Raw genomic sequence first — 19507 nt, 5'->3', positions numbered from 1 at the left:
CATTATTTTTTTAACTTAGCAACCAACATTATGTGTCCTCTCCCCACCTCACCTAACTGTGTCGGGTGTTCAAAAAATTCGATCAACCTAATTTAAGTTGAGTTCGATTAAAAAAATAAAAAATTACGTGTTCGATTGGTTCATGAGTTCTTCTAAAATTGTTAGTTAATTTCATGTATTTAATTTCATATCGTCGTCAGCTTGTTTTAAAACGTATTTATTAGGAAGAGGTTTCCACACCCTTACAAGAAATGTAGAATGTTTTGTTCCCCTCTTCAATCGACGTGGAATTACACAATCCACTCCCCTTAGGGGCCAACGTCCTCGCTGGCACGCTGCCCAATGTCTGCCTTTGATGTCACTTGTAAAAAAAAACTCATCCAACACCCATTGGGGACTAGTGTCAACCGATGTGGGATCACACAATCCACCTCCCTTAGGGGGTAGCGTCCTTGCCGGTACACCGTCCAGTGTCTGGCTCTTATATCATTTGTAACAGTCCAAAATCATCCAACCTCCATTGCGGACAATGTCCTCACTGCACACCGCCCAGTGTCTGGCTCTGATATCATTTGTAACAACTCAAACTCACTGATAACCGATATTATCCGCTTTGGCCTGTCACGTATCGTCGTCAGTCTCACAGTTTTAAAACTCGTGATTTGTTCCCATCTCCAACTAATGTGGGATCTCACAGTAAATCTTAATTTAATGTTTGAAAATAAATAAATATATATTTTACCTATTAATATTTTATTTTATGGTTAGGTTGGGTTGAGTTCATTATTTAATAAGGGTTGCTTGAACTAAAAAATTTACAGTTCCGAACATTTGGGTTGGGTCTAAGAAATGTTTCGATTGGACATGGCCCAACTCAACCCATGAACACCGCTAACTACTACGTTTTAATTTATGATATATCATTAATCTTCTCGTCTTTTGCTTTTTTTTTTCTTCTCACATTTCCTAATCTTCAAGTTTCATATAGGTTAGAATACACCCACAGAATCGAATCAGATATAAACGGTTTCGGTGATGGGTTAACTTAGTCGGGTATTGTTAATTATCTTATATTAAGCTTTCCCGTGCTAGTTGGTTAGATTTTCGTACTAATTTTTAAACACTGATGTAACAAGAGCATCAAATTTGTCTAAGATCAAACATAATCTAATTAAAGTCAATAAATATAATTAGTATCAAACATAATCTAATTAAAGTCAATAAATATAATTAGCAATTAGAAAAAATGATATACCTTTAATTAGTAGTACTATCATTATTGTTATTGTTAATACATATTAGTTAAGAAATTAGGTTGATATTTTAATTTTGGTTAAAAATTAATTTCTTTTATATATATTAACTAATACAAATATATTTATTTATTTAAAAATAGACATATATATATATATATATTAATGTTAATGAATAAATTATATAATTAATAAAGTTGTTTGCTTGTTGAGTTAGGTCCAAGATTAATAAAAGCATTCAACAAACCCCTACTTTATAATCATAAAATTAAATAATATATATATATATATAAATAAAGAGACCAACAAATCTTTTATAAAAAATTATTTAATTTCTATTTTTTCTTGAAATTTAAATAATATATATATATATATATATATATATATATATATATATATTAATTCTTTCGATGAGAGATGCATGAATGAACTGCGACTATCCAATGAGATCCATTGTAAAAATAGGATACTAATAAGGTGTACTTTCTTTTTTTGTGGCTCAATTTCGGTAGGTAGTCGTTTCTTCGGAATTTTTTGAACCCTAATTTTTTGCCACCCGTCACCACCATAGTAGACCATTATCTTACCATCGAAAGTTGATAGTGCAGAAATTTGAATGATGCGTTGCTGACACGATGGTCTTGCGATTCGTCGAGTTATCATGAATCATCAGAGTAACGAGCAGAGCCTGCGTTGACCTTTTGTCTAATAAATGCATCCCTTCCAGAAGTTATAATCGTACTTTGATGACAACGGACTTGCGAATGTGCGACACTCATTTCCCAACACTTATTGCGTCGCTTACGGCCAAGGGACGTATGTTCGAGCCTCTGGCCCTAGTTCAAGAAGAAAGTTTTAGAAAATGGGGGCAGAGAGATTTCGAAAGAGAGTTTTGAAAGCAAGATTTGAGAGCAACAACAACGGCTTACTGCATATAACTATCAGGTAGGGAGAGAGTGATCTCATAGAGTTTTTTATATAATACATGTGAGTAAGGACAAAATATGCTAGAAGAACTTGTTTTAGCCTGTTGGAGTTGTCTTCGTTCTTAGAAGCGATGAGTAAGTAACTTAACCAGAGTCATTACTCTTAGAAGCGATCAGTAAGTAACGTAACCATATCGCAGGGGAATACTGGAGTCATCCGGTGTCAAATTTAGATTATGAATTCTGATTCAAATTCTGGGCATGAGTCGTTACAAATGGTATCAAAGCGGTACATCTCCAAGAAAGTAACAATACCGAAGCCATCAGGTGCCGAATCTAGATTCTTAATTTTGATTCAAATTCTGGCATGAGTCTTTACAAATGGTATCAAAGCAGTACCTCTCTAGTAAGTAACAATACCGAAGCGATCAGGTGCCAAATCTAAATTCTGAATTCTTGTTCAAATTATAGGCATGGGTCGTTATAAATGGTATCATAGCAGTACCTCTCCCACTAAATAACGTAACCATGTCGCAGGAGACACAAGGGAATGTTAGGGCCATCAGGTCGAATCGTTCGTAATCACTAAAATTAAATAATAATTATTATTTTATTTTATTTTATATTTTATAGACTTTCGAGTTTTAATCTTTTTTCAAAAATAAATTTGGGAATAAAATAAAATTTAAATGTTTAACAAAATGAAAAAAAAAAAGGAAAAAATTTATTAAAGTGGGAATTGAAGGTGTATATAAATGGAAAGAAAGGAGAGAAGCAATTGAACGTGTTCGAAGAACTCACCGCGCGTGATACCCCGTGATTGTTTTGAATCCTCCCCTCTCTCTCTTCTGCTTCTCTGTTTCTCTCTCTAAAGTCACATCAATTTCTCTCACATTTCAACCTCCAAATCCTTCACACATTCTACATCCTCAAGGTATTGTTCATGTCTTTTATCTCAATTGGTGTATACTCTGCTTTGATTCTAGTGGAATGTTATTTTTCCTGTTGTTATTGTGTTTTTTTGTTTCTTCATGATGCGATTGTACTTCTGGATTCTGAGATTGATTCTATCGCTGGTAGACTAGTAGGTGTTGTTCAAATTGTGATGGTTTTTGTATTTTGTTTTTTTAGCAGATTGTAACTGAATAGATAAGAGATTTGGTTTTCGATTAGTTTGTATATGGACGACGCTCCGATTTCAGACGCTGAGGAATCGAAGAACTCGAGAAGGTTGTTGCAGAAGCCGAATAAGCGCCGAAAAATTGCCTTCGATGTTGGTGCGAAAGGCAGAGAACGGAAGTGGAGGACAGAGGTCGAGCAACAGATCTACTCTTCAAAGCTCGTGGAAGCAATCCGGCAAGTTAGTCGGCGGCGGTCCTCGGCGCAAGCAGGATCTCCGATCAACGGACGACTAGTTCGCGAAACCGCGGATTGCGTTCTTGCCGCCGCAGCCAAGGGGAGGACTCGTTGGAGTCGCGCCATTCTAGCGAGCCGATTCCGCCAGAGGCTCGCGAGGCGTCGGAGGACGAAGAAATTGATCGGCCGTAAACCGTCGCGTATAGCGGAGACGAAGAGCGAGAAAAATAAGAAGTTGCCGGCAGTGCAGAGGAAGGTGAAAATTCTCGGCCGGTTAGTTCCAGGTTGCCGTAAGGTCTCATTCCCGAACCTTCTGGAAGAAACGACCGATTACATCTCTGCTTTAGAGATGCAGGTAAGAGCCATGGCAGCGTTGGTCGAACTCCTCGCCGGAGCTCAAAGTAACTAACTCAGAATCTCGAACGATTCTTGAGAAGTATAACCGTTTCAAAGACTCGGAAATCGGAATCGCCGCCGTGGTTTTTTTTTTCCTCCAATTTATTTTTTCCCGGCGGATATATTTCTATTTGTTTAGATGTTTCATGTATCTTATTGTATATGTTAAATTATAAATCTATTCCCTCCTTTTTTTTTTCTTAATCAAATTTTAGTCCCTAATTTTTGTTTCAATTTTCATTTTTAATAAAATTTTGGTATTAATAAAAAATAAAAATAAAAAAACTCCTATTAACTCATTAGCTCAATATGATTGAGGATGCAGATTGTTTTCTTTGCTTCGTTGCGTCCTTTCTTCGCTTTATGTTTGTATACACATAATCCACACATAATTTTCATAAAATCCTTAGCCTAATCTCGACATGAAAATTGAAATAGGTGATAGGTGTTGGATGAAAGTCCCACAAATGACTAAAAAAGAAAAAGGAGTCGAGGCTCCTCGAAGGCATGGTAAAAAATAACTAAGACTCCAAAAGAAAATGAGTCGAGCCTCGATTAAGTTTGTTCAAGGGGAGGTGTTGGATGAAAGTCACACATCGGCTAATTTAGAAATGATCATGGATTTATAATCAATGAGTACATCTACATTCGTATGAGGTCTTCTGGAGAAGTCAAAAGTAAAATCATGAGAGTTTATGCTCAAAATGGACAATATCATGGAGAGTCATGTTCATCTAACAACGTGAACGTAAATTTAAGCTTGAAAAATTAAAGATAATGTCATTCACACCCATAAATAGAAATTAAAAGAAAATTATTGGCATGATAATTATTATAATAAAAAAACTTAAATATAAATTAAAACGATACATATATTCAAGAGACAAAAGCATAATGAATGAGATGAATAAATTAACACGTGCGTGATCTACCATTATCTGTCGGTATGTTAGTCGTGTGTCATATCGTTTTTCGAGCTACAGCCTGTCATGTTAAAAAAAAAAAAAAACATATTTCTTTAAGTGATTTTGTCTTATTCTCATTTGTTTTTTATTGGCGTTCTTATACATATCCCATGTTCAACGTGCATCCATGTGATCCATTTAATCCCTCTTCCTCTCGAGTCCATTGATTTTAATAGATTTTTTTAAATAAAAAATATTTAAATTAATTAATTCTTTCGTAGAATTAAATATTATCGTCATCATCGAATAAATTATTATTATTTTTTTAGTTCAACCACTCAAGAAATAAACGAATTTAAATTTTTTAATAAATATTTTTATTTAATTATGCTTGTATTAAAAAAAAAACCCACACATTGAAAAATAATAATAATTAATAAGTAGTTGGGGGCATTTCAACGAAAAGGTTTTTTTTTTTTTTTTTTTTTTTAATATTCCGTTTTTAAATAAAAGAAAAGTAAAAATTTATTCAATGTTTTGACATCACGAAGCATGTGAGATTGTGCAACGTAAAAACAAAAAGGTCACGAAATGGAGGACGGTTTAGGGTTTAGGGTTAACCTCGGTTAATGATGTGTTGTGACTTATAAATGTTTAATATTTAAATTTTATAAAATTTTAGTTATTAAGGTCGAGTGTTAGGTTGTATGTTTTTAACCCAACTCGACCTAACCATGTACAACCTTAATTATTTTAAGCTTTTTTTTAGCTATAATATAAATTTCAATATTCTAACATCGTTTTCAACATACTTACTCAGATAAACAAATAGCAAGTATAAACCGAGGTGGGACGAGAAATTGGGTCGGGAGAAATTCATCTGTGTTTAGTCAGTGTCGATAAATCTTCTACTCCCTCTACCATTCTCTAAAACAAGGATTTTTCGCTCGAGAGCGAGTCCCGATAAATTAAATGAATATTTCTAGTTAAATTAAAAAAAAAAAAAAAATTGAATTGACCCATTTTTTTCACATTATATAAATAAATATAAAGAATTAGGAATTGTCCAAAAAAAAACTGTAAAATAGCTTTGGAATTGGCGCAGTCAGCTAACAAAATCACCAATCAAGAGACAAAACGTGTTCCAATAAGACATGCCACATGTCATTTTGTAATGGTGCCTGTCTGTGACAGCCGGTAATGATTAACACTTGTCGTGTTATTATTATTATTTAACATTTAATATGTCGCCTTACTATTTACACTACTTTATTCGCTACTCAAATTCCAACATTATTTTTATATTTATTCTTTTTAAAATTATTTAAAATATTTAATGTTTTTTTTCCTTTCGAAAAAAATTTAAATAGTTGACCTTTGACCTTTGACCTTTGACCTTTTAACCATTTTTTTAATTTTGAATTTATGACATTTTTTAATCTACGATATGTCATGCTCGTTGAAGTACTGATAGATAATTTACCACGATGTCGAAATTAGCATGATATACAAGTTTAATTCGTTTAAGTTATTTCAAATACATTTAATTTGTGGAGTCAGGCTGGAGAGAGATTTCTCTTCGTTAGCTAAACAGGGTTGGAGATAGAGACCACATTGTCCATCCTCGACTCTCCCCCACTTTTAATAAATTCGTAGGGCTTTTGCGTAATTTCCTTCCGATCGAGCCGATATTTGTTACGGTCGTTTGTTATTCCATTCAAAGAATCTCCGTCCTAGAACCGTACGTGAGATTTTCATCACATACAGCTCCCGCTTTATATGACGAGCATGAAATAAGAGGCAATAATCCAACCGTTCTAATCGTTTATTTTTTTATTTTAGCTATGAATAATATAAGAATATTAAAACTTTATATATTTGGATAAAATTAATGAAAAAAAAAATAAAAATAAAAAGGAGCATGTGAATATTTTAATTGCAGAAATGGACAGATGCTATGATTAAAGAGGAAGACGACAAAACAAATGGAGGCATCTACTCCACTTACTTTTTGAGTGGGCCAACTTGGGGCCGAAACCCAAGTCATTTGGGCCCATTAATATTGGGCTGGGCCCAGCCATTGCAATAAACGACAAAGCATATGGGCCCACTAACAAAATCCAAATCAGCCCTACATTTGGCAATGTCCTCTACATCATACACACACTCCAAAAAGAGACGCTACAAAGGGGAAGCGACTCTACAATATTAATTAATAATTATAAATAAATACCCAAAACAAAAATATCTAAAAATGTTTTATATTTAGGGTTTTTAGCTTTTTTTTTTTTTCATTCCCGAAATACCCTCGGTATATTATGTTACTTAGGGATGTACATTCAACCCGATAACCCGACAACCTGGACTAACCCAACCCAAACTATAAGGGTTGGGTTGGGTTGGATTAGTTTTTCGAGTTGGTTTGAGTTCATTTTTCTAAACCTGAACTGACTCGATTTTGTTTTGGGTTCATGGAACAAAACCCTAAATTGTAAACAGAAACCCGTAAAAAAATAGTAATTTATTTGCCTCAAATTTGTTGAATGAATCTTCGATTTATTTTACTCTCATATGCTGAATTAATTGATGTTTATCTATGTTGTTTGAATCTATAGCTGTTTCACGATTAAGTTTTGAATTAAATAATTTTCTATAATATTATCAATGTCATACATGCAAAGTACTATCTATGTCGCTATAACATAATTTACAAGTGTGTCATAATAGTTTATAGAACGTAAAATGTTTTGAAGCTTGAATCTTCTTAATAGAGAGTTTGTCTAAAGAAAAGATGAAGGATGATTTAAGTTGGAAATAACGGAGATCGTCATGTTGGAACTTATTTATATCAATGCGTGGACATAGGAGGGTCAATGCTTCGATAGAATCTTGATGGATGGATGTTTAGAATGTCTAGATGGAAGGAACAACATGTGGGTCCGTTCTCGATGGTATGATCGAGTGAGCTGCGATAACTTATGACACTTTGTGACTTGGGATGACGTCAAAATATATGGGCCTTGTTAATTGGGAATCAAGATGCGACGTTGCATTGAGAGACTTTGGCTCTGAGTAGAGGCAAAGTTGAGCTGAATGATTTGACTTAGTATAGTGACAAGTCGGTTGTGTCGTAGATAATTAAATCCTTTTTTTTTTTTTTTTTTACCTTAAAAGAAATTATTTTTATTTTCGAATTTAACTAATAATTCATAAATTTCTTTAACCAAAGTGAAAAGAAATATAAAAAAATTAAATGATTTTCAAACGAGACCCACTTGATTATCTTTTTGAATAAGCTAATTTATTGAGTATCCTCCTGATCCACTCTTTTTCCTATTCAAATATTAGCCTTTTGTCTTTGTATTTTCGCATCGAGAATTCTTTGCAGACGAAAAGATGTCAAAGGAGTTGCTTACTTCCCAAATAGATCTTCCTATATGTATATATAAACACTCGTTTATCAAGAATATGCAAGAAAAACACTTCAAATTGTTGATTCATTACCAGAGATGACTTAGAACCAATAGTTAATTGTCTAATGGATTTTTCCGTTCTAATACTCCATCCGAGAGTTATCAGTATTTATCAAATATGTTCCTATCTAATGGAACGCTATTGGATCAAATGACAAAATTTCAAAAAAATAAAATTAAAAATAATTTTATAATTAGGTTCCGATGACAACAATTAGTATATTATTTCAAAAGTAGCTTGAACTTTTTCCAGTATTTCAAAGATACCATTGAATAAATAATTTAAACTAATATCAAATAAATAAAATCCTTCGCCATTAAGATTTAACGTGCATCCATTAAATTATACGCGCTTGGTTCTAACAATAAGTTGATAGCTGTCTTTTTTTCTGGCCGTTTCTTCCGCAATTGGATTATATGAAATTACGTACCATGATTTTCACATTGCCATTTATAATGATTATATATGAAATATAAATCCAGAAAAACAAACATTTGAATTTCAAAATTAAAACAATTCCTATGTACAATCAACAAGAACATTCTACAAATTGCCTAATGAATTGACTACTGATTTGAAGGAGATTAAGCAACTTAGGGTTCGTACTAATTACGGTCCCACTAAAAGATTCAACAAAACCTTAATCAATAAGAGAGTGCAAAAATCGAAAAGAAAATCAATAAATTAACCAAACAAACAAAGGAATCTCATACTATGTGCTATAACGATTCGTTCTTAATCTTACCGGATAATCTCTCTGTAATGCGGTTTTAATCGCCGCCGAGGAAGCGACAAGCGTTGGAAATGGAATCAATCGCCGGGCGGAAGAGGAGTGCGTGCATAGAGATTATAAGTTGCAGCCGTAGAAGACGAAGAAGAAGCCGATCATGGAGACTAAGGCGACGGATTCGAAGGCGGTCATGAAGGACCAGACGAGGTCGTCGACAACCGGAGTGTTGAGAAGGCCGCGAGGCAAACGGCGAAACCAGGCGGAGCTCCAGTTCCATGAGAAAAGCGAGGAGAGGACATCGGTCCACCGGAATATGGAAGATCTGATGGAAAGTTCGAATTCCGGCCACCAGAATGCCGATCTCGATGAACTTCCCGCCATCGCTGCTACTTCGACTCCTTGAAACTCTGACGAGATTCTAGAGTCTGCGGGGGTTATAAAATCAAGCATAGTGTGGAAATAATTTGCTGCGGCCGTGTGTACACGGAAATTGGTGCGCCCTATCTAACTTAACGAAGTAGAGTGTTTAATAGTTAGTAATAACTAAATTAATAAAAATATTTTTAAAATAAATATTAAAACGTTGGTAAATAATTTATGAAATGTAGACTATTTTTATTTATATTAATATATTTTTTATTTTTATAAAGGTATAAAGTATTTATTTTATGGGTATTTTTTGGATTAATATTTTTTTTAATTATAAGGGTATTTTTGTAATTTTGGACAAAGCGTAACGGTTTCCATAATAAATTTGTAATTAATATTTAAATTATCTTTTTTAACCCATTTTTAAAATGATAATTAGTGGGTTAAATATGTCTTAAAATTAAGTCTAGACCGCGTCTGGACTACACGCGATGAACGAGGACGTGGGGCTGCGGACTCAACCCGACAGTAACATAAATGGTGGCGGCTGTGATTGCCTACGACGCAAAATCGGGTCCACATTAAGCTGGAATCCGATGTGGCAGTTCGGCAGAAATTCAAATGTGGACGAGAAATCGCGACCGTAAATCTGTAATCGTTGGATGAGGAAACGAGAATAAGATTTGATGTACGGTTGTGATTAAGGGCTCAAAAAGCGTAGACAGAGAATGGACGTTGACAGGTTGCGAATTCCAAGCTTTTGGGTGGGTGTTTGGTTGCGGGGATTCCAGTTTAAATAATTGGAGGGAAAAATCTTATTTTAATTTTAATTTATTATTTTATAAAATTTGAAAATATGGTCAACATTGTGTCGTTTTTATTGTATTCAAATTATTATTATTGTTATTATTTATTTAATTTAAAATATGAACTAAAAAATAAAAAACAAAACAAAATATTTTACTGAAATATCAATTATTCAATCAGAAAATGCTTCTAATTTTTTTATGAATCATTCCTTATAAGAGTATAAAACCTCTTTCTATCAGACTCGTTTTAAATTAATGAGGTTGATGACAATATATAACGGGTCAAAGCGGACAATATCGGTTACCGATGGACTTTGGGTTGTTACAAATGGTATCAGAGCCAGACATTAGGCGGTGTGCCAGTGAAGATGCTGACCTCCAAGGGGGGGTGGATTGTGAGATTCTATATCGATTGAAGAGGAGAACGAAACATTCCTTATGACGAGATGAGATGCGATGTTGCATTGAGAGACCTTGATTGAGCAGAGCCAAGGTCGAGCCAAATGACTTGACCTAGCGTAAAGGCAAGTTGGATGTGCCGCAGACGATTGAACATGCATGTGCAGGCGGCGTGTGTGGTCGAACACGCTTGGATTCTACACAAGCGATGTTCGATGGGCGAAGACAAACCTCACCTAAGGTCCGACGAAGCCACAAAGCCGGGGTGAAAAATATATATGGGGCTTAATTCCCCTCAAGGCTAGTTGTGAGTGTGTCAAGATCACGACGCCGCACGATAAAAAATGTAGGACCTATATACATATATATTCAACTAGAGGTGTATACATGTTATATTAGTGACCCTAACAATTTGAATAGAGTTCACGGTCTAACTAATTATATTGAATTAATCTATTGATTTGATTTGATTTTATAATTATTAAAAAAAACATATTTATCCACCGCAAATAACATTTACAAGTTACGACATATCACTAATATCAGTTACGAACGTTAGATATCCTCAATGTTTTTAGAAGTACAATAGAATTGGATTGAGTTATAACCCTATTTTCGGGTCTTAACAAAAAAATGTCAACTTACAAATCGAACCAAAATTTTAATTTACAAAAAAATTCAACCAATCAAAAATAATTTAATCGAACCTAATATTTACGGTTTAAATTGAATAATCGGAGTTGGTCGTGTTATCAGGTCACATGAATACCCTTAATTTTAAGCTAAAGAAAAAAAAAAAAAAAGTTGCATGCAGACGATGTGATTCTATTAGGGTCGTGTCCTAACAACGCAGGTTAGCTCCATGTAAGAATGTCGATAAGATTCTACTATGGTCGTGTCCCAAACGATATTGGAAGAGTCCCAACAACAAAATCAAAGGGCAAATATGTAATTTAACATACAATTTTTTATTTATTTTTATTTTTTTGAAAACACCAAGTTAAACAGATTGAGAGAGTAAAATGGGAGTTGCAAGAGAAGAAAAGAAATTCAAAACAAATTGACTGCAAGGGCTGTTCCTGTTTCCTCCAAAGTCTCAACAAATCCATCATTCATTCACCCATTTCATCGATTCATCAATCCATCCACCAAATTGCCAACCAGAGGCTGCCCATTTTGCTCACGCACACCACAGCAAAGCAAAAAGCCGGACCAAAAACAGCTCAATCCCAACCCCAACCCCAACCCCTCAAATCCTCCCCCACACGCTTTGGTTTCAATTTCGAGCCACCCCATTTCGCATCGAAGAACAGCCCACTTCACCGCCGGCAATGTCTCTCCGACCCACCACGCGAACCGATGTCCGCAAGAAGTCTTACAAGACCGGTGTGGATGCTGATGAGGCTAGAAGGAGGAGAGAGGATAATCTGGTTGAGATCAGGAAGAACAAGCGCGAGGATAACTTGCTCAAGAAGAGGAGAGAAGGGCTTCTCTTGCATTCCCAGCAATTGCTCGATGCTGCTCAGAATGCCGCCGTCGTCGAGAAGCGCGTATGGTTTTACATCCCTTTTTTTGTTTGTTTTGTGATTTGAATTGATCGGAGTTGTTTTTATCATTCTTCTCATGTGGGGTTTCTTTGATTTGGTTCATTCTTATTTGGGTTTATGCCGAAATGGTGGATTACACTGCCAATTTGGATTCTGATTCATTGATTTTGTCAAATCTGATTCTGGGTTGTCGAGTAGATTTGTTGAGCAATAGTTTTGAACCGGGGGGAAAGTGTTTTGGATGTGATTTCCATTTTTATCATTGAAACGAAGGAAATTTCTCTGATCTTTTATTTGCACGAGTCATTGTTGAAGTGGGTTGTTTTTAGTGTTGAACTAGCATACGTAGATCTTTGGACCCTGGTTTTATAGGAGGTTTGGATGTTATTTCACGACGGGGAATCGCAAGACATGTCATATGATACGTTCAAACAATATATACCTTTTATGATTGTTGTATTCCCCCGTTGTTCTTGCTAATTCAATGAAAAGTTCTGCAGCCATGAAATGACAATGAAGAACAGCATAATTCTTTTGATCTGATTTATGTTTGATTGCTAAGTTTGTTGTTGTTTGGCACTGTCAGTTGGAGAGTATTCCTGTGTTGGTACAAGGAGTGTGGTCTGCTGATACAGCAGCTCAGCTGGAATCTACTACTCAATTTAGAAAGCTATTATCTATTGGTAAATTTGCTGTTAAAATGACTGAAATTTTTCCCTTTTTATATCCTATGTGGTTCAATCTTGATTTGGTTTATGAGCAGAGTGTAGCCCCCCAATTGATGAAGTGATTAAAGCTGGTGTAGTTCCTAAGTTCGTGGAGTTTCTTGGAAGGCATGATCTACCTCAGTTGCAAGTTGGATTCTTTGAAACATTTTGTTCTCTTTCCATTCTGTACCTTTTGCTTTTAATTGAATGATTTGAAGATACCAATACGATTTACGATCTGAATGGATGCAGTTTGAAGCTGCATGGGCCTTGACCAATGTTGCATCTGGAACATCGGAGCATACACGAGTTGTTATTGACCATGGTGCTGTGCCTATTTTTGTACAACTTTTGAGCTCAGGCAGTGACGATGTCAGAGAGCAGGTTGGCATGATTCTTTCTTTTTCCTCTTCTTTTCGCAATGACAGTAGCTTTTTATTACGCATCGTGAACTGATAAACTTTCGAAAAAGCGAGCCAAGCTTCTCTAGCTAAGGGAGATTATACGTAGGTGCTTAGTCTTTTTGTGAAAACCTGTAGGGGGTAATAACTGCATACGAAACATGGTGAAAATATTCCATTTCTAGGTCAAATGCACTCAGTCATTGAGCTGTTAAATGTAGAAAGAGTGGGTGCGAGCTGCAAGGTGATGAAGTATAGATTTTAATTTACAGGAGAAAAATGATACTTTTACGTGTATTCGATTCGGTAATTTCCAGATTCTTTTGTCGTCCGTTGAAGGATAGAAGGTGCTGATATTTTCGATAACATTTAGTAATTCAAGTTTCTCATTATCTTTCAGTCAAATTTTCAGCTTGTTGTTCATTGATCCCATGGTTGTTTATCATGCTATTTTGATTACTAGCATTGGCATATGGATCAAGAAAGGAGGCAACAACTGAGCGGCTTTCGATATCTAATTTTCTCCCTATTTTTTAAAGACTATAAAACAAGTATAGAAGATGCTCGTTTTTCTTTATGTAATCCCTGGGGCTTATAGTTCTGGTATTTATATCAAGAGGGACACCAGCTTGATGGAAGACATAAGTACTTTCTAATTTCTGGTGATAACATGACTAGAGGGCGTGCCTTGTCTTTTGGGTATCTCCAAAGTTACTTTAAAGAGATAGTTGTGTGAGATCCCACATCGGTTGGGGAGGAGAACGAAACATTCTTTATAAGAGTGTGGAAACCTCTCCCTAGCAGACGTGTTTTAATAATCTTGAGGGGAAGCCCGGAAGGGAAAGCCAAAAGAGGACAATATCTGCTAGCGGTGGGCTTGAGTTGTTACGAATGGTATCAGAGCCAAACACCAGGTAGTGTGCCAGTGAGGACGCTGGACCCCAAGGGGGTGGATTGTGAGATCCCACGTCGGTTAGAAAGAGGAACGAAGCATTCCTTATAAAGGTGTGGAAACCTCTCCCTAGTAGATGCATTTTAAAAATCTTGAGGGGAAGCTCGAAAGGGAGAGCCCAAAGAGGACAATATTAGCTAGGGGTGGGCTTGGGCCGTTACAGCTTGATTGCGATAAACTAAGTTACAATTATCATCACCCAACTGCATGTGTTATCAATAGGGAGCTTTACCGTATTTGAATACAGCACCTATCTTTGGCATCAGAGTCATCCTTGCATGCTGTAGAAAGTCTTTGAAGAGCTTTTTCCAAGGAAATAGGGATTTTGAAGTCAGAAATATAATAAGTTGGAGTACTTGAAATTAGATATTGAGTTATGTGAATTTAACTCTTTGCCATTTGCTATAATCTTGCTTTCCCACCGGACCCAAAACGATGGAGGGTTTGGGTGCTCCTCATCGACATACGTTCAGATAAAGCATCAGCCAATTAATAGTGCTCTGAAAGAGTATTGAGGCATGCTGATTTGTTTAATACAGTGATTTCTATTTTCTTGCACAGGCTGTGTGGGCCTTAGGTAATGTTGCTGGCGACTCTCCCACTTGTCGGGATCTTGTTCTTAGCCACGGTGCACTCGTGCCATTACTTTCCCAACTAAACGAGCACTCGAAATTATCCATGCTGAGGAATGCAACATGGACTTTATCTAATTTCTGTCGTGGGAAGCCGCCCACACCCTTTGAACAGGTTTATATTTCATTCGACCTCGTCGATTCCAGATCCAACTTTGAGTTTCTTTGTAACATATACTTTTCCATTATCATGATCCTTGTTGGTGATTAACTTGCATTTACTCAGGTGAAACCTGCTTTACCAATTCTCAGGCAACTAATTCACTTGAATGATGAAGAAGTTCTAACAGACGCCTGCTGGGCTCTCTCCTACCTTTCAGACGGCCCGAACGAAAAAATTCAAGCTGTAATAGAAGCAGGAGTTTGTCCTAGACTTGTAGAACTTCTGCTGTAAGTTCATGTATCTTTTAAGTTCTCAAACAAACATATTCATTCTTAGAATTTTGATAACCGAGGCTGTGAGAGTCTAACATCTGTTGGGGAGGAGAACGAAACACCCTTTATAAGGGTGTGAAAACCTTTCCCTAGCAGACGCATTTTAAAGCCTTGAGGGGAAGCCCGAAAGGGAAAGCCCAAAGAGGACAATATTTGTTAGCGGTGGGCTCGGGCTGTTACAAATGGTATTAGAGCCAGACACCGGGCAATGTGCCAGCGAGGAGGCTGTTCCTCGAAGGGGGTAGACACGAGGCGGTGTGCCAGTGAGGACGCTGAGACCCGAAGGGGGTGGATTTGGTGGGGGTCCCACATTGATTGGAGAAAGGAACAAGTGCCAGCGAGGACGCTGGGCCCCGAAGGGGGTGGATTGTGAGAGTCCCACATTGGTTGGGGAGGAGAACGAAACACCTTTTACAAGGGTGTGGAAACCTTTCCCTAGCAGACGCGTTTTAAAGCCTTGAAGAGAAGCCCAAAGAGGACAATATCTGCTAGCGGTGGACTTGAGCCGTTACAGAGGCGCTGGCTCCTCATTAATTAAGGCGCCTCATTAATTAATAGTACTGAGTGATAGAACATATCAATGCCTTTGCTCTTAGTGATCATATAAAATTTGTTTCTGTTCTTTTATATGTTACTGAACAAAATTTGTGTCTGTTAGCCACCAATCGCCATCAGTTTTGGTGCCAGCTCTTCGTACGGTCGGAAACATCGTTACTGGTGATGATGCTCAGACACAGGTACCTGAGTAAATTGTTTGTTGATGGCCTTTCCATTAGTTTAATTTCTTGATGCATTGATCATTTTGCTAATCTTGTTCTGTAAATCTGCTTTTTCTTGTCAATCTCATTGACTTCGCTGATGTTTTTTTCTCCTTTTCCAGTTCGTGATTGACAACCAAGTTCTACCTAATCTCTATCAACTTCTCACTCAAAATCACAAAAAAAGCATCAAGAAAGAAGCTTGTTGGACAATCTCCAACATCACTGCAGGAAATAGAGCTCAGATACAGGTACCAAATTGCCTCCGGCTTTGGTTTCGGTTTTTTGAAAGAAAATGGCCGAGTTTGGTCCTTGTTTGTTTGTGTCTGTGACATGAAGAATCGATTTTTCTCATCAAGTTTGTGGGTTGTTACTTAGAAGAAATGTCAGTGAAACTTAGTAAAACGTTCGAGGTGTCTGTTCAACATGACTATAATGTCGAATTGCGGTATGTGCAGGCAGTTATTGAGGCAAATATTGTCCTTCCTCTTGTTCATCTACTTCAACATGCAGAATTTGACATCAAGAAGGAGGCTGGGTGGGCTATTTCCAATGCCACCTCCGGAGGATCTCATCAGCAGATTCAGTAAGAAATAGTTTGTTTAGTTCTTGGCGTGTTATGATTTACTCCGCTGTATAAACTCTCGTACCAAAATGAAGAAGCAGGATCTTATCTGTTAGATCCCATCTTGGTTAGAGAGGGGAACTTAATATTCTTTATAAGGGTGTGGAAATCTCTCCCTAGCTGACGCGTTTTAAAAACCTTGATGGGAAACCCGAAAGGGAAAGTCCAAAGAGGACAATATCTGCTAGCGGTGAACTGTTACAAATAGTTTTAGAGCCAGACATCGGGCGATGTGCCAGTGAGGAGGTTGAACCTGAAGGGGTTGGACACGAGGCCTTGTGCCAACAAGGACGTTGGACCCCAAATGGGGGTGGATTGGAGGATCCCACATCGATTAGAGAAGGGAATGAGTGCCAGCGAGGATGCTGAGCCTCGAAGGGAGGTGGATTGTGAGATCCCACCTCGGTTGGAGAGGAAAACTTTGCATTTTTTATAAGGGTGTGGAAACCTCTTCCTAGCAGACGCGTTTTAAAAGCCTTGAGGGGAAACTCGAAAGAGAGCCAAAAGAGGACAATATCTGCTAGCGGTGGGTTTAGGCTGTTACCTTATCCATCATTAGGTGACAATCTTTGTTATAAGACAAACATGCCAAACTATAACAAGTCGAATACCTGAATCGACAGCCCCCGTATGATATGATCCAAATCCTCAAAAGTCCTTTTACGAAGAGCATTCCATCATGGCCTAACACTGTTAAAAAATTTGACTTTCTTGAAAAGTCTTACCTTCCCTAGACAAGGAGATTTAAGAATACCTGGAATAAAGATTTGCTGTTTTTATACCTGTCACAAATGTATCTGTAAATGTGCGTCTGGTCTAGTATAGTAGATAACAGGCTTATCAGCAGATTGTTTGGCATTGGATATTGACTCATTGGTTCAACTTTAGCAGTGTTTTTGCTGAACAAAGCTGTGGGTTTAGCATAATCATTATTTGATACAGGTATCTGGTTACTCAAGGTTGCATCAAACCGCTCTGTGACCTTTTGACCTGTCCGGACCCACGAATCGTGACAGTATGCCTGGAGGGGCTCGATAACATTCTGAAGGTCGGCGAGGCTGACAAGGACATGGGAATGAATGGAGGAGTAAACATCTATGCTCAAGCCATTGACGAGTGTGAGGGACTCGATAAGATTGAAAACTTGCAGACTCACGACAACAACGAGATCTACGAGAAGGCAGTGAAGATGTTGGAGAGATACTGGGCGGAAGAAGACGAGGAGCCAGAGCAGAACCCGCAGCAGAACGGAGACGTGAATCAACCGGGGTTTGCATTTGGTACAAACCAGCCAAATGTTCCACCTGGTGGGTTCAAGTTTGGGTGAAATGTGTTGTAGGTTGAGAAGGACGGTTGCATCAAAAGATTTGTAGGTGGCTTGTTCTTGTTTGGTTGTTGCTTGGTGTAGTGAAGTTTCAAGTTTTTATATTTGCTTAGCTCGTGTTTGTGGTTCACAAGGGTCAGGGTTTTTGATCTGGTCCACGGCTGTTACTTTTCTGGAGTTTTGTTTTTCTTCGTTCTTTTTGGTCAGCCAGCGTTATCTATGTCAAGCCTTTTCCTTTCCTTTTAATACTATTTTGCTTTCTTTATTATCCAAAACTTGACTTTGTACTTATACACAACATATATACATATTGGCCTCTTCTTCTATAACTACGACGAGAGATCGAATCATCGATTTTTAGAAGGGTAATTGGTGCTTTATTCATCTACTTATGCTGAATTCACTAATATTTGTGTACTCTTGCAGCAGCGGGACAACGATTGTACCACACTGTTCTAATTTAGTGAACAAGTTAGCCGTGAGAAATTTGGTGCAAGTTCGTTATTACGGATACTAATGACGTATACAATACTTGAATTCTCAATGTAGATGGTACATAGTTGGTTCTCATCTTTTAGAGACTACAAGTGTAATAGAAGCATTTGTCGACAAAAGGATCACCCTAAGATGATCATCACATGGCTATTGAGAAAGAATCAAATCAGATGGATATATTTCTCAATCTTTCTGACTTGCTCCTATGGAACTAAGGTCGAAAAGCTCCTACGGAACTAAGGTCGAAAAGAATGAGAAAAATCAGTCATTCACAAGCACTGATGAAGGATTCCTTGAAAAGTTGGTCTCGGGTCAAATTTGTGAGAAATGTTTTAGAAAACGTGAGCTGAAAATGATTTGAAAGCATCGAAGAAAACAAGTTATGTATATAAGCAAAGAAAGAAATATCACGACTTAAATAGCATATAACTAAGGGTAGGAATAAGTAACAACTAATCATATCTCACGTTTTGGGTCATTTTAGCGGGTGTAGAGATGATTTTGATGAACTCTATCATACTCTGTATTGATACAAGATGAAAGGTAAAGTGCTATCTAAGACAAAAGCATGTAAAAGGAGTTTGAAATGGGTACGAGACCATGGACAATACGTCTTGGACAAGCATGATCAGCATAACTAAAGGTAGGAAGAAGTGACAACTAATCATATCTCATGTTTTGGGGCATTTTAGCCTTGATGGGTGTAGACATGATTTTGGTGAACGATCATCATTCTTGTGTTGACACAATATGAAATGGTAAAGTGTTGTCTAAGATGAAAGCATAGAAAAGGAGTTTGGAATGGGTATGAGGCCATGGACAACACGCCTTGAATAAGCATGACTAGGACATCTAACATACAACGCCTTAGACAAGCATAACCGTGATACTTGTATTCATATCTTACAAATATTTAAATCTTTTTTTAAGAAAGGAACAAAATCTAGAGAATAATTAAACCTTTATTCTCTAATTTAACATATGAAGGAAAAAAAAAAAAAAAAAAAAAAAAAA

The 19507-nt window shown here is 36.8% G+C and overlaps 2 protein-coding genes across 2 annotated transcripts; both read left to right on the top strand.

Annotated features, from left to right (window-relative positions):
* Positions 1-2561: 2561 nt before the first annotated feature.
* LOC111465681 (transcription factor bHLH149-like) lies at positions 2562-4131 on the top strand. The gene is made up of 3 exons (XM_023110190.1): positions 2562-2574; positions 2925-3113; positions 3314-4131. The coding sequence occupies exon 3, from the start codon at positions 3360-3362 to the stop codon at positions 3942-3944; it is 585 nt and encodes a 194-aa protein (XP_022965958.1). The 5' UTR covers positions 2562-2574; positions 2925-3113; positions 3314-3359; the 3' UTR covers positions 3945-4131.
* A 7532-nt stretch (positions 4132-11663) lies between these two features.
* On the top strand, positions 11664-18367 carry LOC111465499 (importin subunit alpha-4). Its single transcript, XM_023109902.1, has 10 exons — positions 11664-12167; positions 12751-12847; positions 12928-13019; positions 13124-13255; positions 14786-14971; positions 15083-15246; positions 15950-16028; positions 16172-16300; positions 16508-16635; positions 17617-18367. Exons 1-10 carry the CDS (start codon positions 11949-11951, stop codon positions 17999-18001), a joined length of 1611 nt encoding a protein of 536 aa, XP_022965670.1. The 5' UTR covers positions 11664-11948; the 3' UTR covers positions 18002-18367.
* The last annotated feature ends 1140 nt before the right edge of the window (positions 18368-19507 follow it).

This window comes from Cucurbita maxima, unplaced genomic scaffold (assembly GCF_002738345.1).
Source record: "Cucurbita maxima cultivar Rimu unplaced genomic scaffold, Cmax_1.0 Cma_Scf00029, whole genome shotgun sequence".
Classification (NCBI taxonomy): Eukaryota; Viridiplantae; Streptophyta; class Magnoliopsida; order Cucurbitales; family Cucurbitaceae; genus Cucurbita; species Cucurbita maxima.
This window is presented reverse-complemented; position numbering and strand designations above follow the sequence as displayed.